General features: G+C 60.9%; 1 protein-coding gene across 1 annotated transcript in view; it reads left to right on the top strand.

Annotated features, from left to right (window-relative positions):
- The window catches only part of CASTOR2 (cytosolic arginine sensor for mTORC1 subunit 2), a 55,229-nt gene extending 43,216 nt beyond the window's left edge, over nucleotides 1–12,013 (top strand). Inside the window, exons 3-9 of the mRNA XM_055340305.1 lie at nucleotides 253–446; nucleotides 966–1,098; nucleotides 1,614–1,737; nucleotides 2,418–2,528; nucleotides 2,931–3,013; nucleotides 6,560–6,654; nucleotides 6,734–12,013. Of these exons, the coding sequence (XP_055196280.1) occupies nucleotides 253–446; nucleotides 966–1,098; nucleotides 1,614–1,737; nucleotides 2,418–2,528; nucleotides 2,931–3,013; nucleotides 6,560–6,654; nucleotides 6,734–6,799 (806 nt within the window). The 3' untranslated portion in view covers nucleotides 6,800–12,013. The remainder of the gene's footprint in view (nucleotides 1–252; nucleotides 447–965; nucleotides 1,099–1,613; nucleotides 1,738–2,417; nucleotides 2,529–2,930; nucleotides 3,014–6,559; nucleotides 6,655–6,733) is intronic.
- Nucleotides 12,014–14,203: the final 2,190 nt, after the last annotated feature.

Raw genomic sequence — 14,203 nt, 5'->3', positions numbered from 1 at the left:
CTGCCAAGTGGCCTGGCACGTCCAAAGTCCTCTGAGGGCCTTCCCTGCCTGGTCCTCCCAGGATGGGACCTCCGATCCTGTCCTCCTTTGACAGATGAGGGTGCCGGGGCCCAGGGGCCAGAGCTGGCCAGGGTCCCACAGCTGGCCCACGCCTCTCTCCCCATCCCTGCAGCCTGCCCTGCCCCCTGCCCTGAGGACCCGGGACCCTTCAGTCACAGGCCTGCCTTCTGTGTGTGTCTCCCCCACCCACAGAGCTGCCCTCCTCAGAGCACCTGAGCGTGGCGGACGCCACCTGGCTGGCCCTGAACGTGGTGTCAGGCGGGGGCAGCTTCTCCAGCTCGCAGCCCATCGGCGTGACCAAGATTGCCAAGTCGGTCATTGCCCCGCTGGCCGACCAGAACATCTCCGTGTTCATGCTCTCCACCTACCAGACGGACTTCATCCTGGTGAGCTGTGGCCCCCATTGCGCAATCCGCTCAGAGGCCAGGACTACCTTAGGGTCATGGGTCAAGTGTCAGCATGGCCCAGGCAGGACTGCGGGGCTCTGACCAGCCCCACACACCACTTGCCTTTTGCGGGCCAGGCTTGGTGTGACCCAGAGCTCAGGATGTGAGGGCTGGGAGCACGTGCAGGCAGGGGTGGCCAGAGCGTCTGGTCACAGGGCCCATGGCGGATCCTGGCCACTATGCCATTCATTCTGTCCTCCCACAGGTGGGGCCACCCTCCAGAGCTTGGGCCTTGGAGGGGTGGGGACAGGTCTAGGCACAGTCCTGCAGGGTGAGAAGGGGCATACCCCCCAGCCCTCTGCAGAGTCCTGTCTCCCCTGCATCATCCCTGCCACCCTCGGGGAGGCCCAAGTACCTGGTTCCAGGCTCCCGTTCCCCCCAGCATGGGGAAGCTGGTTCTGGGAGCAGAATCCCCCAGTGGCCCGAGGGACACTCACATCCTTGACTCCCTGTCCCCAGGTACGCGAACGGGACCTGCCCTTTGTCACTCACACCTTGTCATCAGAGTTCACCATTTTGAGAGTCGTCAATGGCGAGACGGTAGCAGCTGAGAACCTCGGCATCACCAATGGCTTCGTGAAGCCCAAAATGGGTGAGTTGAGGGGGCTCCGTGCAGGGGAGAACTCAAGAAGTTACCAGGTCCTACCCCAGAGCAGCCACATCTCAGAGTATCTGTGATGCACCAGACATAACAAAGGGTAAGAGTCCTGGTCAGACCCTGCTCTCAAGGTCTAGCAAGGGCAGGGGACATGGACACGGCCGGTGATGGCCAGAAGCCACTCCTCAGCCACCCGAGGTACCAGGATGGGCCTCCCAGAGGCAGCGACTCTCAAACTGAAGCTTGGAGCACAAGTAGGAGCTCAGCCAGATGGTAAAGGTTGGAAAGGCCATTCACTCCAGGCAGTCGGCAAGGCATGTGCTAAGGCCCGGGGGTCTGGAAGTGAGCCTGGAGAATCGAGAGCCGTGGGTGGTACCGGAGGCTGCAGAAGGAGCAGGGACCAGGTCTCCCGGAGCAGCTGTCAGCTGACCCCACTCCTCTTCCCGGGTCCTCCTCCCGCCCCATGCCGCTCCTCCCGGCCTCAGCGCCCGCTCTCTTTGCTCTCGCAGTCCAGAGGCCTGTCATCCACCCTCTGTCCAGCCCAAGCAATAGGTTCTGTGTCACCAGCCTGGACCCTGACACGCTGCCTGCAGTTGCCACGCTCCTCATGGACGTCATGTTCTACTCCAATGGGTACGTCCCCCTTGAACATGAGAGGCCGCAGGGAGCCCCAGTCTGAGTGGGGAGACAGATCTGCCATCTGCCCTGGAAGCTGGTCCGAGGGTGGGGGTGGATCATAGCTCTACCCAAAAGTCACACTCTGTGAGGGGAGACATCATTCCTTGGCAACCCCTGAAACATGGTGAAGCCCCAGGGGCATATATGTTTATGGGATAAACACCCCATTCACTGTTCCCTGAGCCCCAAGGGCAGGTCCAGTCCATAGAGGAGCCAGGAGGGTTTTCACTCAGCAGACAATAGGCTTGGCATTTTTCCTCAGAGCAGATTGTAAGTTCAGGCGCTAGGTGGGGTGAGACCAGAGGCCCGTGAGCTGGAGTGACCACAGACTGTGCCCTGAGGTGTGGGACAGTGCAGGGACAGTGCACAGAGGGCCGGCTGGGACTGCGACGTGTGGTGCTCACCTCCGTGAACACCGTGGGCTCATCCGCCCCTCCGATGAGGAGACCGAGGGTGGGGACAGAGGTTCGGGGTCACCCAGCAAGTCATCCAGGGCAGGATCAGGGCCATGTTCCTGGCCATTGCTCTTCTCAGCACCCTGTGCAAAGGCCGACGAGCAGCAGACAGGCCGGGTGGGGGTCTGGGTACAGCAGGGGTCCCCCGCACCTCTCACCACCCCGCCCCCCGGCCCCCAGGGTGAAGGACCCCATGGCTGCCGGTGAGGACTGTGGCCACATCCGCTTCTTCTCCTTCTCCCTCATCGAGGGCTACATCTCCCTGGTGATGGACGTACAGACCCAGCAGAGGTGAGTTGGGCCTGGGGTGGGCTGGGCTCCATGGGCACACACGCACCCTGTCCACAGTCAGGGCTTGCCTTGTGGCCGAGCTGGCCCCATCTTTCAGATGACAGTCACTCAGAGAGATGAAGGCCCCGGGTTGTCAGGGCTGTCCCCTCTCTGCAGCTGGTGGTGGGGACAGCGTCCTTTACCAATCAGCAGAGGGGGGTGGTTGTTCCCAAGCCCATTCCCAGCCTTGCTTTCTGTTCCCCCCCCAGATGAGGAGGGCTCAGGAGGGGACCTGGAGCCCCCTGGAGCCCCCTGAGCTCCCCGCTCTGGCCCAGCACCAGAGCCCTGAGGACAGCCACAGTTCCTACCACGGGATCACAACCCATGTCAGCCTCTGGGGTATTTCTCTCTATCCTTATTCAGGTTCCCTAGTAATTTGTTGTTCACAAGTGCATCTGGAGAGCTCTGGAAGATGGTGCGGATCGGAGGACAGCCCCTGGGATTCGGTGAGCTCTGGGGGGGGCCTAGCATCGCCGTCTGGGCTCACTCACCCCATGGTACAGATGGGGAGGTGGAGGCTTCAGGAGCCCTGGGCCCTGGACCAGTGAGTGACAGGAGGCTTGGGCCTCCAGAGGATGGGAGGAGCGCCAACAACCAAAAGGCTCTTACTTCTGTCCCCCTAGAAATTGCATACCTGTTTATTAGTACAGCATCAGGGGTGTGATAAAAATTGAAAAGGAAGGGGTGCTTGGGTGGCTCAGTCAGTAAGTGCTGACTCTCGATCTCCGCTCAGGTCGTGAAGTTAGGTTTTTTTTTTTTTGTTTTTTTTGTTTTAAAGATTTTGTTTATTTATTCATGAGAATACACAGAGAGGAGAGAGAGAGAGAGGCAGAGACACAGGCAGAGGGAGAAGCAGGCTCCACGCAGGGAGCCCAACGTGGGACTCGATCCAGGGTCTCCAGGATCACACCCTGGGCTGCAGGCGGCGCTAAACCGCTGAGCCACCGGGGCTGCCCGACGTTAGGGTTCTGAGTTTGGGCCCTGCTTTTGGGCTCCGTGCTGGACATGGGGTCTAATTTAGAAAAAAAAAGTCACTCCTTTGTCCCAGCTGCTCACAGGCAATGGCTGTTGTTCTAAAGAGTGTCCCTCACAGAAATAAATGCAGTTGCAGTCAGACTTAGACCGCCAGCACTCACCCCTGCGTACCTCACCTCTTCTGTCCTGGGAAGGGGCAGCTTCTCCTCCATGGGCTCGATGACCTGATCTCCCAGGAGGACATCTGCAGAATCCCCCAGGAGGACATCCGCAGAGATTCCCTAAGATTTTCTAGCCTCGGTGTCCATAGCTGCCCAAACAGCGTCTCTGGCAGTGAGGTTTGCCCACGAGTATGTTCCACGGGCCCACGGGGTTCAGAGCCCTCGGTAGTTAGCAGGGCCGAGTGGCACCGATTCGCCCAGAGCTGATGGAGGCTGCTGGTCCCACTGTCAGTGATGCAGCATCAGAAATGATTGGCTTGAGTTAAACCTGTTAGACCCCCGAGCTGGAACCCGGGAGAGGCTCCTGGTCGTCTCCAGGAAGCATCTTCCACAAGCCCTGGTGGGATCGGTGAACCCTGATCTCCCACAGACAGAGTGAAGAATGTTCCAGGTAAAGCTCAGACTGCTCCAGGGACCATGATGTCGGCCCCAGATGCTCCACGCCTGGGACGAGAGATGGAGGTGGCCGGGCATTTTGACCTGAGGCCAAAGGGTCAGTGAGGGAGCCAGCCACAGCCCCCTGCCTATGGATGAGCTTGCAGGGGACAGTAACTAGCAGGACGAGACGAGTGCCCCCAACTCTGCCCACATCACAGCCAAAGCCAGAGCTATCCTGAAGGGCAGGACAGTGGGCTGCTCTGTGGATGCTGAGAAATGTGCGCTGAAGGCTCCTGGTAGGATCCTGGGGCCCACCTGCCTCTCGGGGCCTCCTTTGCCACAGACCCCAGCATGTCTCCCGCTGACACTTGCTGCCTGGTGCAGGGTCGTGGGGACTGAGCGCCAGAAGAACTCCTCACGAAGGAGGCTGTTAGGAACAAGCGTGACCGCAGGCAGGTGCACCTCGGTTCCCTGACTGCCATCCTAATGAGGAGGATGGTAGCTGCCTCCTCCGGGTGGTAAGCACTCGTGTCATATACCAGGTGGCTCCGAGGGTCAGGAAGGGTGAGGCTTCCCAGAGAAGGTGACAGGTGGGGAGGGGAGGGCAGTACTAGCAGCAAGAGTATGATGTGGCACCCATGTGGCTCCATGTGGCTCCAGGTGGCTGTGCCCAGGGTGCAGGGTCCAAAGGGTAGAAAGCACAGGACCTAGCCAGGTCACCACAAGCAGCGGGGCAGAGTCCTGATGCCAGACCGAGGGGTCTTCCTGAAGGTGGAGAACCTGGCACAGCTTTGGCCGCCAAGGCAAGCAGCCGAAGCCATCCAGAGACTCGGGCGACAAGCAGGAGGACCTGCCCAGCGGCTTGTCTTTACCCCCAGCTTTGGTTCCGAATTGATCAGAATACACTCTGTAATGCAAAAACAAAATGTCCCAATGATGGAGAAATAGAGGGGCTGGCAAATGGAATTCAGAACGTCGCTCGGTGGGCGGAGGTGTGCACGTTGCCGTCGGGCTGTTCTGCTCGGGGCGGCCCCGTGGGCGGGCAGCCAGGGGAGGGCGCGGACCACAGCCTGCAGCTGCCTCCCCAGGACGTCGCGGGGTTTAAAGCCACCCTTATAGCTGTGAATAGCCCTGCAAGAAAAATAACTTGCCGAGAACCTGAACGATTCTAGACCCGCAGGTTCTGTATGCTTCTGAGTGTGGCTTGGAGTAAACGTATCTTCCATCCTAACCCGGCGTGCACACGCACACTGCTCAGGCTACGCCTCCAGCAAGACCGTCCTGGCTCGAGCTTTGCACTGTGCCATTTGGGCTTCCCTTAGCTGTCGTACAATTTTATAAAGTGCTGGTCACCAGCCTTCCAAACTGATGGGACACGTGGGCCCCAGCCCAAGTTAGAGAGAGATCATTCTAGACTCTCATCTCCTATCCCCGTTTTTATCAGAAGAGCTGTGTCCATAGCGAAAGGATTTTAGAAGACGGCCAGTCTCCACCACAGGGTGCCACAGTCACCAGGTGTGCAGACACCAGGCCTGCCCAGCCACCAAAAGGGCCTGCGGGGTCACCACCCACGTCCAGGTGCGGCTGACAATAGCAGGACCGGGGCGACAGAGTGAAGGAGCAGAGGAGATGCTGGATGGCAGTGACACTGGGGCATTGCAGGGGTGGACCCGGGTGGATTCCCAGCGTGGTGGCTTGGTGAGCCGATCTGGACTCTCCCACCCAGTCAGGGACAGTGTTGGAAAAGTCATCATCGGAAGATTTTGATTTCCGTCAAAATCAGAAGAGTGGCTTTGGGGGAAACAACCTGAAAACTTTGAAGGGGTTGTATTGGTGGCACAGGGTGGTCCTCAGATCCTGGAGGTCTTCCTGGAGGAGGAAGCCTTGAGTAGTGCCTTCAAATCAGGCAGAGAGCTAGGGGTGAGGAGAGGCTGCACCTCTGCTTTGAGGGTCTAGAGGGAAAAAGAAGCCCCATCCGGGCCCCCAGAAATGCCTGGCACTACTTTTAGGACAAGTCGAGGTCATTAGCCGGCGGGGACTCAGATGAGGGAACCGATGCTCACAGAGAGGAAGTGACTTGACCACAGTCTTCTGGCTAGAAGAGAGTCTAAGGGCAACAGGAATAGGGCCTGAGCCCCCATCCTCCAGCTCTGTCTCAGAGAACACGCGAGATGGCAGGGAAGGAGGCTTGGGAGCCCCCGAGGGCCCGCAAAGCCGGACAGAGCTGGGCCCTGCCGAGGGGAGCATGACGCCAGCCCCGGGGGTCAGAGGAGGCTCCCGGGTGGAGGGGGCCTTGGCGCCAAGCCTTCAGGGCGAGGGGCAGGTGCGCTGGGAAACTGCGGGTGTGTGGCAGGCTCTGTGTGCGGAGGGAGGGGGGCTGGCCGGGGTGCTGAGCGTGGTCCCCCGCTCTGTTCCCAGATGAGTGTGGCATCGTGGCCCAGATCTCCGAGCCCCTGGCCGCCGCGGACATCCCCGCCTACTACATCAGTACTTTCAAGTTCGACCACGCGCTGGTGAGTGTCCCGCACCGGCCCCGGGGGCGAGGGGTGCGGGCCGGGGCTCACGGGTCTTGCCTCCTGCCGCCCCCCACAGGTACCGGAGGAGAACATTAGCGCCGTCATCAGCGCCCTGAAAGTCAGCCAAGCAGAGAAGCATTAGGAGGGCCTCTCCCGCTCCTCCCTTCCTGCCCCCCAGACCCGGGCCCGGCCCCCACCCTGAAGATTCTTCTCGCAGTATTTCTCACAGACTGGAAAATCGGCCCCAGGGTCCCCAAGAAGGGGCCTCCGGGAGACATCCCCAGTTGCTCCCCCTGCCAGGCCTGGGGCCCGAGCTGAGGCCTCCCCGTGCCCTCCTGCCTTCCTGGAGGCCCCAGGCCCTCCAGAAGACCCCAACCTCCTCCTCGCCCCACCCCTACTCCAGGAAACGATGTCTGAGGCCCCGGGAGCTGGCGAGCCCGCCCGCCTTCCCATCTGGCCTTGCCCACACCTGGGGGCAGATGCTGAAGGAAGCAGGTGCCTCCTGCCAGACCGTGGTGTTCTGACTCTCGTGTCATCTCGGGGAACTGGCCGAGCGGGGCTGAGTTCGCGGAGCCCGGGGCGGCCCCCGTGAGGACCTGGGGCTGGACGTGTGGTCGCTGGTCTCTGGTTCCATCAGCTCCAGGCTGGTTCCCGCCGAGTGGAGGCCAGTGGGCGGCCCGAGGGCCACGTGCTGGGGAGGCTTTGCCGAGCACGGCGGGAGGGGAGGCCTGAGCTGGGGAGGACCCGCGCCACCCAGAATTTCGCCTGCCATCCACAGGGCCTGCACCCCGACTCCCAGCAAGACTGCCAAGGGGGCCCTGTCCAGACGCCCCCCACCGTAAGCACTCACTCCTGGGGGTGGTTCCCAGGAAACCCACCAGCCTGGGGCACAAGCTCCCGACCCCTCTTGCTGTCCCGGGACCCTCCTTGGGCAAGCGGAGCCTTGGTTTCCCCCGGGTGGGGGCATCCTCAGCATTCTGGACCTGGGGTTCCTTGGGTCACCCCCACCCCCAGCAGTTGACTAGACCAGCACAGGGCTCCCCTGTTATCCTGCCGCCCCCCCGCTCCCCTGCCCCACTTGTGGGGGATATGGAAGGCCTCTGCCCCCGACTCACCTGCCTGCCTGCCCCTCAGCTGGGGCCTGTGGCACTCATGAGTACTTGACCTGGGGGGCAGCTTATCTGAGCCTTAATAGAGAAAACTGTACCGTACGTTTTAGTTTCTTATTTAATATATTTGCGCCCAGGCTGTGGTCAGCGGCAGTTTCAGGGGACGGGGCTTCCTGAGTTCTCTCGGGGGGCCCAGAGGCTCAGCATCATTCGGCTGGCGCCCTGTGGCTGCAGGGACCAGCAGGAGAATCGGGTGGTGTCGCAGATTCTTGGAGCAGGAAGCTGGCAGCAGAGGTCTGTCACGAGACAGGGGTCCCCCCAGGGCACCCCACCCAGAGCCATACAAGCCCCACGGACAGGTGCCCAGGCTGCCGTGGTTCTCTCTGAACATCAGAGGGGACCCGCAGGCCACAGGGCGGTGGGCAGCCAGGCGGCAGGCAGGCTGCGGCAGTCTCGTACCCCTGGAGGCCGAGCAGGGAGCGTGGGGTGAAGCCCGCATGCCCTCTGCAGCTGGGGCTGGACCGGGGGTTCCCCAGCGGCTCCTGCCTCCCCTGGTGCTCTTTCTCAGGCTGACTTGCGCTGTTCCTGAGAAGCTCAGAGGAGAAAGGCTGTTCTCCTAGTAGGTGAGGGGCTTGTGTGAGCCCCATGCCCCCCTTCTCCCAGCGTTGTGGGACCAACCCTCCAAGCCCCGGAAGCCCACCAGACGGAAGAGCCGCGGGTCTGGATCCTCACAGACGCTCAGGACCCAAGCACTGATTAGGAACCCACTTTTTTTTTTTTTTTAAGTTAACTAATTTTGCACAAAACTCCCAAGCAACCAAAATGCGTCCACTGTTTGCTGGCCGAGCGGGCAGGGAAGCGCCGAAGCCCTGAGTCCCCTTCGTCTCCTCGGAAGGCCTGGGTTTTCCGTGGCGTGCCCCTCCAGACTCCTCCCTGTCGGGTCCCCGGTGGTGTCACCTGTCCGCCCTCCCTCCCTGCCGACCCAGCCTGTCGGCCCCATGACCCCAGAGACGTGTGCTACCCAGACCCCCCCAAACGTATCTATTGTACACACTTATAAATACCTGTGTTTTATGTTGATATAGATATATACTGTAAATAGCATATATACTTGAGCAATATATATGTTAATATATACTGTGTGAGCACGCACACGCGTGTGTGCACAGTCCATGGACGCAGACCCCACTGTGTGTGCACGTGTGTGGGCGTGAGGGCCTCCGCCCGCTGGGCCTGCTGTGCACGCAGGCACCATTTGAGCCACCATATATTTTTAATTCAAGTATATAGGCAATACGTTATTAGAGAAGCCCTGACTTGAGAGAAAAAAACCAGCATCCCAAGAGCAGAGCCCCAAGGCCCCCCCAAGCCTCCCCTGGAAGTGGATCCAGCCTCATTTCTGTGGCCAAGGCTCCCGGACACCCTCGTTTGCCCTGGCGGACGGGGGTACAGAGGGAGGGGCGTTGGAATCCCGCCTTGCTCTGGAGCAGAAAGGCCCTCTTCCCGTCGCCCTGAGCCTGAGGACCTGGGCAGGTGGTCCCCGTCCAGCTCTCCACCCGGAGCCCCCAGAGCCCCACGTGGCTGTTCCTGCATCTTTCTCACCCGCAAGCGTAGAGACCTCAGGTTCTTTTCCCAGGCCTCCTCTTGGAGATCGGCCCCATCCAACCAGGAGGAGAAGGCCCGAAGCCCGTGCCCTCACGTCCAGGAGTGGCTGCGGCTAGGGCTGGGCCTGGGCGGGAGCTGCCACCTGGGTCTTCTGGTCCCCAGCCTCCCCTCCCGCTGCACGTCTGTGACGAATGTAGTCATAGGTTTGGTTCTAGGCAAGATGCTCCCCCCCCCCGCCACGTTGCTGGGTGCGGGGGGGTCTCCAGACCCCCCCCAGAGCGGCCTGAGGAACGCAGCATCGTGGCCGGGTTGTCTTGGCTCTGGCTGGGGAGGCATGTGGCCGGGGCAGAGAAATGGGGTTCCTGAGGGAGGCGGCTGAGGGGTGGGGGTGAGCGGCGGCCCTGGGCCTGCTGCCTGGGCCCTGCGGGTGCATCTTTGCCTCCGTACCGTGTGGGAAGAGCTCACACCCGCTCCTGCGCACTACAGAGGGGATGGCGAGGGGGGCGCATGACCACCCCCTCCAACCTCACGCCTGGTTGTTAAGATCTGTGTCCGTGGCTGAGGCCTCCGCATGGGCTCCTCTGGTTCCCGAGAAGCACCTTCCTGTCTCCCTTGGCACCCCGTCCCGACCCGCAGGGATGGGCAGTGCCCGCTCTGTACCTCCGTCCTCCACGGGGGTCTCCGGGCACATGGTTTCCATCCCAGCTGGAGAGCTGTGCGGACCCCCCAGCCCAGGATTCAGGGGGTCCGGAGTCTCCCAAGCACCAGCATTCTCCCCTTGCCAAGGCCTTGGTGACCAGCATGGTGTCCGGAAGAAAACACGTGGTCCAGGGAGGCTTGTGCCCCGTGAGGTGACAGGATGACACGGAGGTCAGGAGAGGAGGCTCTGGTTGGACGGCAGGGTGCGGCCCCCGGTCCCGAGCCAAGGACACCACTGGCCTGAGAGTCCAAGATGCACCTGCCCGCCCACCGCGAGCGGCCCCTCCTGGCCGCATTTCTCAGGCTGACTGAGGAGGCCCCGGGCCACCTCGCTGGGCCTCTGGATCTGGATGTGAGGACGCCCTGGGCCCTGCCCAGCCAGGGCTAAGAGGGACCCTGTGGGTCTCCAAGGTGACGGCACAGCGCTCCCATGCTCTGACCCAGGGGTCCCTGGTGTCCTGAGTGAACTCTGAGGGGGTGGTCAAGAGAAGCCCCCCAGTGGATCTGTGTCCCCCTGTGAGCCGGGGCCACTGGGAAACGAAGCAGGCATTTGGCTTGGGGAGCAGAGCTCGGGGCGGGGGAGGATGATGTGTCCGTCCGTTTCCCCCACAGACGCGAGCGTCGGCTTTTCAGGCTTCCCCAGTGCTGTGGAGGGGCAGGCGCCCTGGCTTCCGAGAGGCGGCCGGGTGGCTGCGGTGCGTCCGGCCAGCGTCCGGCCAGCGAGGCCCCGGGGCGCTGCGCCCTCTGGCTACGTACCTAGTCCGAGTCCCCGAGCTCATCCCAGCTTCTTTCTTCTGTTTTCGAATTAGAGGCAATCAAAGGGCAAGTGTCCTTGTCCCTCCTCCCGTTTCCTTGGACGCTGGGAGGAGGCCACGGGGTGGGCTGTGTGGCCTTCAGCCTTGGCGTCCATGCCGTCCTGTGAGGCCTGCCCTGGGGAGAAGGGAGGGCCGGGCGGGGGCCGTGCCGAGGCAGCCTGCTGTCCTTGGGCCGATGGCTCCCGGGGGTCGGGGCTGGGGGAGGCTGGGAGTCAGGACGGGGTCGTGCTTGGCTATGAGCCTGTGTACACATACACGTGTAAGTTCAGTATTTTGAGGCCTCGGGAGCATTGTCACCTGTGGGCCACGTGCAGTAGGGTTGACTGGGTGGCAGGCCTCGCACGCAGGACCCCCCCACCTCTCCAGAGTGTTAAAGCTGCTCTGAAGGGACAGTGGTGTCCCTGGCGGAGTCTCTGCTGTACCACACAGAGGCCTGGCAGCCCCAGGGGGTGAGCCCAGCCGAGCCAACTCTTCAGAAGCATCCAGTCCTGAAGACAGTATTCACGGGAGAGGTTTCGGGGGCTGGCGCCCTCCCAGCAACTCGTGCTCATCTGCAAAGAGCATGGTGGATGAAAAACGGGGCCCAGTTTGGGTTCCAAGATAAGAGGTCAAGCCCAGTGCGTTTTCCTGTCCTCTGCCTCAGTTTACCTATTCAGAAAATGGCCCAGGAGGAACTGAGCAGGGTTAGCTCCAAAACTGGGGGGGGGGGGGGGGCGGCAAGGGGCTGATGACAAGCAGAATCCCAAGTCCTCCTCTTGCTCTATGCCAAAATTATTTCCGTTATCCTGAGATGGGGGTGAGTGGATGTCGGGTGCGTTATGGGGCTCTGAGGGGCCTCTGCCCTGCCCAGGGCCTCGCCTGGGGTCCGGCCCTCACCTGGCCTGCCCCAGGTCACCAGCAGTAGCAGCAGTGGCACTTATATCTGTCCCAAGTTATGGGCAAGGGGGAGCACGGGGGCCCCCCCGACGCCCCAAGGCCCTCACGCTTCTACCCTCTGTTGAAGACACACAAAACCCTCGAGATTCATGTACTGTATGACGGAGAGAAAAAAAGTACCTAATGTTCCCCAAAAAAGACAGTATATTTTGTACTTTGTAAAGTGTTAATTAAAATGGAGACAAAAATGGATGTTGGCTGACTGCTCTCTGATTTGGGGCTGATCCGGAATCACGTGTGCAGTCTCTCCCTTCTAGCCGTGCTCAGGGAGCACTGGCCGGTGTGGGGTGGGGTGGGGCGGTGCTGGGAGGAGGGAGAGCAAACCCAACAGCCAGAGTCCGAGCGGAGAAACTCCCTCCAGAGCTGCCGAGGGGCTGTAGTAGTTACTGGGGCTGCGTAACAAGCTGCCCCCAAACTCCACAGCTTTCAGAGTGACTGTGTGTGTGTGTCACGGTTTACGTGGGAGAGGAATTCAGGAGCAATTTGAGCAGCTCTGGCTCGGAGCCCCTGGTGAGGCTGTAATCATCTGAAGTCTTGGCCGAGCCTGGAGGATCTACTTTCAAAAGCGATTTATTCACACAGCTGGCAGGTCGGGCCTGGCTCTTGGCAGGAGGCCTGTTCTGCTCCGCGTGGGTCGCCGTGGGGTTGAGTTCCCTCGCCGTGCGGTGCCTGGCTTCCCCAGGGCAAGGGATTTGAGGGCCAAGGTAGGAGCCAAAATGGTTTTGCGTTCCCACGCCTCAGGATTCGCACACCACCACCCGCCACCCTCCTCTGGCCAGACAGCCTAGCTCTGGTGTGACACAGGAGAGCACTCAAGGTCAAGGTCTTGGGGGCCGTGTCCTGGAGCCTGGCTGCTGGCGCCCACGCTTCCTCCCCAGGCCTCTGGCACAGGCAGGCCTGGGGGTCGGCGGCGGGGGAAGGGGGGCACGGAGCAGGACAGAGCCTCCTCCCCGAGCCCAGAGCCCTGCTGTGGAGCCCACCCCCCAGGAAGGGCTGCCTGGTGCTGGAAGCCTGGGAGCCGATGCCTTCAGGGGGACACCGTGGACGCAGGAAGACCGGCACCTGCCCAGTGTCCCTCCCACAAGCCTCGCATCTGGCTCCTTGCCCTCTCGGCAGGTGGGCACTGGGGCTGCCCTGGCGAGGAGTCCCGAAGCTCTCTGGTATTTTCCACAGAAGGCAGGTGTGAGCAGGGCAGGGCTGAGGTGTGCCTGCACCTGGCCTCACCGACCCCTACCCTCACCCCACTTCACCCCTGCCCCTGGGGACAGAAGGGTCTGAGCAGAGGGCTGAAGCACCCTCTGACTGCCCTGAGCCCCAGAAAGGTCTGCTGCTATGAAGGCTTTTCCCTGTGGGGTCTGCAGACTGAGCACCGTCAGGCCTCCAGATGTCCTGGAGCCAGGACATCCCTGAGGACTGAACTGCCCAGTGCCAGGAGGATCCAGGATGAGGGGACAGGAGCTGAGAAGAGACACCAAGGCAGCAGACAAGGGTGGGGAGGGTCTGGAGTGTGGCGACGCACTCCGGCCAAGCAGGGAGACCAAGCCCGATGGGAAGACACTGGTTTTTAAGACCAACCCAAGGGTGTCCCTTCTGGTACCCTGGTTGCTATGGCCAAGATGGAGATGGTTAATGGATCCGAATCTTGGGTGGGAGGCTGAAACCTCTCCTACTTTCAACAGAGACCCTCCCCAGCACCATCACTTCCTGCCCCTGAACACCGCTGGGTGGGGAATCCAGGCATGACCTTGATCTTCTGGGGCACTCGCCCTCCATAAATCAGTAGGTGCTTTAAGATGCCGATTGCACTGAGGACAGATTTCTGTTCTTCACCACTGGGGACACATGGTACACGACCCAGGGAGTTTCAGGAAGGAAAATGACAAATCATTTCCAATCTGTCAAATTTATGGAAAATTTTTGCTGTCAAGCTAAAGAACGGGCTCTGCACAGAGAAGTGGAAGTAGTGTGAGCCCAGAAGAAGGGTCCTGGGGCCTCTCCCCCCAAATGCAACCTGGCTGGTTCCTGTGGCTTCAGGTCACAGCAAGGACTTATGTTCAGTGACTGGTCCGCTTTTATTTTTATCTTTTTTTACGATTTTATTTATTCAGAGAGAACATGGGTTGGGGGGAGAGCAGAGGGAGAGAGAATCCCACGCAGACTTCATTCATGCTCACCGAGGGGCTTGATCCCACGACCCCAAGATCAGGACCTGAGCCAAAAGCAAGATTCAAGACGCTTTGCCGACTGAGCCACCCAGGTGCCCCCTATAGATTTTAAGTAATCCCTGCACCCAATGTGGGATTGAAACTGCAACCCCAAAATCAAGAGTGGCAACGTCCCAACCGTTGCACTCTAAACGGCAAAGCCCCCACACCGCCAACC

The sequence above is a fragment of the Nyctereutes procyonoides genome, unplaced genomic scaffold, assembly GCF_905146905.1.
Source record: "Nyctereutes procyonoides isolate TBG_1078 unplaced genomic scaffold, NYPRO_anot_genome, whole genome shotgun sequence".
In the NCBI taxonomy this organism is placed as follows: domain Eukaryota; kingdom Metazoa; phylum Chordata; class Mammalia; order Carnivora; family Canidae; genus Nyctereutes; species Nyctereutes procyonoides.
This window is presented reverse-complemented; position numbering and strand designations above follow the sequence as displayed.